Source organism: Calypte anna, chromosome 4A (genome assembly GCF_003957555.1).
Source record: "Calypte anna isolate BGI_N300 chromosome 4A, bCalAnn1_v1.p, whole genome shotgun sequence".
Taxonomy (NCBI): domain Eukaryota; kingdom Metazoa; phylum Chordata; class Aves; order Apodiformes; family Trochilidae; genus Calypte; species Calypte anna.
In genome coordinates this window covers 14,715,615-14,717,392 of record NC_044248.1, presented here as the reverse complement: position 1 = coordinate 14,717,392, position 1,778 = coordinate 14,715,615, and the positions used below count along the sequence as shown (strand labels likewise).

Below are 1,778 nucleotides of genomic sequence, written 5' to 3'. Positions count from 1 at the left end.
TGCAGAGACTCATTACCCTGATATATACACCCGGGAGGAGCTGGCGCTCAAAATAGACCTCACGGAGGCTAGAGTGCAGGTATGTGCGGGATGCGGGTGACGGGGAGGGGGCGGTGGTCGCGGAAGGGCCGCGCCGGGGGACGCTCCGCTCTAACGGGCACCTGTTCCGGGACTGCGGTGCGGGCCGGGACGGCTCTGCTGGAAGCGTCGAAGGGGCGGCCGCAGAGCTGCCCACCCCTACTCCCCTCCCCAGGTCTGGTTCCAGAACCGCCGCGCCAAGTTCCGCAAGCAGGAGCGGGCGGCGGCAGCGGCGGCAGCGGCCGCCAAGAACGGGGCGGCTGGCAAGAAGTCCGACGCTTCCCGCGACGACGAGAGCAAGGAGGCCAAGAGCACAGACCCCGACAGCACCGGCGGCCCCGGCCCTAACCCCAACCCCGCGCCCAGCTGCGGCGGAGGCGGCGGCGGCGGCCCCAGCCCCACTGCCGGACAGGGAGCGGCGGGGCCCGGAGGGCCAGGAGGGGAGCCGGGCAAAGGGGCGGCAGGGCCCGGCGGGCTGGCGGCGGCGGGGCCGGGACAGGGCTGGGCGCCGGGGCCCGGGCCCATCACCTCCATCCCTGACTCGTTAGGCGGCCCCTTCGCCAGCGTCCTCTCTTCGCTGCAGCGGCCCGGCGGCACCAAAGGCAGCCTCGTCAAGAGCGGCATGTTCTGAGCGGCGGCGGAGGCGGCGGCGGCCCCTCCCGCTCGTTAGTATCCGCCGCCCGCCCATAGTAATGGCCAGGGGCCCGGGCTGCGCCGGGCTCCGCGGGGCAGGGACCCCGCGCCCCCCCGGGGGTCGCGCTCGGCTCCTCTGGCCCCCGGCCGGGCGGCGGGGCCGGCTCCGCAGCGCCTCCGCGGGGGCGGGGTCGGGAGCGCTGCGCGGGCGCGGAGGCGGCGGCGGGCCGCGGAGACTGTGCCCGTGGGCGGCTCGGCGGCGGGGGAGGTCGCCCCGCCCGCCCCTGGGTTTTTTTTTTTTAAAGCTCTTCTTCAGCCCAAGCGACAAAGTGTCTTGTTCTTTCCCCACCTCCGCCACCCCTCCGCTGCACCCTGGCCCCGCGCCCGGGGCCGTTTCTTACTCCGCCGTCCGGTGTCACTGTCCCTCGGTTGGGTCCTGGGTCTCTCCGTTACCGCCGCCGCCGCCGGGCTCGGCCCTGGCCCGGCGGTCACCGCCGCCGCCTCGGCACCGCGGATCCGGCCCCTGCAGGGCCCGCGCTCCTCACGGTGGACGGCTTGTATTTATTATTAATTATTAATTATTATTAATTATTATTATTATTACACGGTCCACGCAGTTTTTAGGCATCTCCGTTAGGGTTTTCTAATTTTATTTTTAAAGGCACAAACTATAGCTCTTAGTTGAATGTTGGCAGGTATGCTTTATCTTTTTCCGTGTCTTTCTACAACTGTGTTCTGTGACGCAACTGTATAGTGTTAATATCAGTACAGACTTGTCTAGTTGACCGTATAAATAATGTTTTCCCTTCTCGTAGTCTCTATGGCGTGTCTTTATGGAGAAATAAGGTTCTCACGGGTTCCGTTCCCTTTGCGTTTAGAGAGACCAGGTTCAAGCAATGATATATATTTTTGTTATCGATTGCATGTCGTCTCATTTTTTAATCTTTTTTTTTTCCTACCTGTTGGAATATGTTTGTGAGCATAATCGTCATAAATTACGTTCAGGGTTTTCAGATTTTATTTATATGTGGTTCAAATGAATGCTTCTATTTAAAGGGGGAAATATT

The 1,778-nt window shown here is 62.9% G+C and overlaps 1 protein-coding gene across 1 annotated transcript in view; it reads left to right on the top strand.

Annotated features, from left to right (window-relative positions):
• The window catches only part of PHOX2B (paired like homeobox 2B), a 1,961-nt gene extending 1,252 nt beyond the window's left edge, over positions 1-709 (top strand). The window contains exons 2-3 of the mRNA XM_030450022.1: positions 1-79; positions 254-709. The exon at positions 1-79 is cut by the window's left edge and continues 109 nt beyond it. Of these exons, the coding sequence (XP_030305882.1) occupies positions 1-79; positions 254-709 (535 nt within the window). The remainder of the gene's footprint in view (positions 80-253) is intronic.
• The last annotated feature ends 1,069 nt before the right edge of the window (positions 710-1,778 follow it).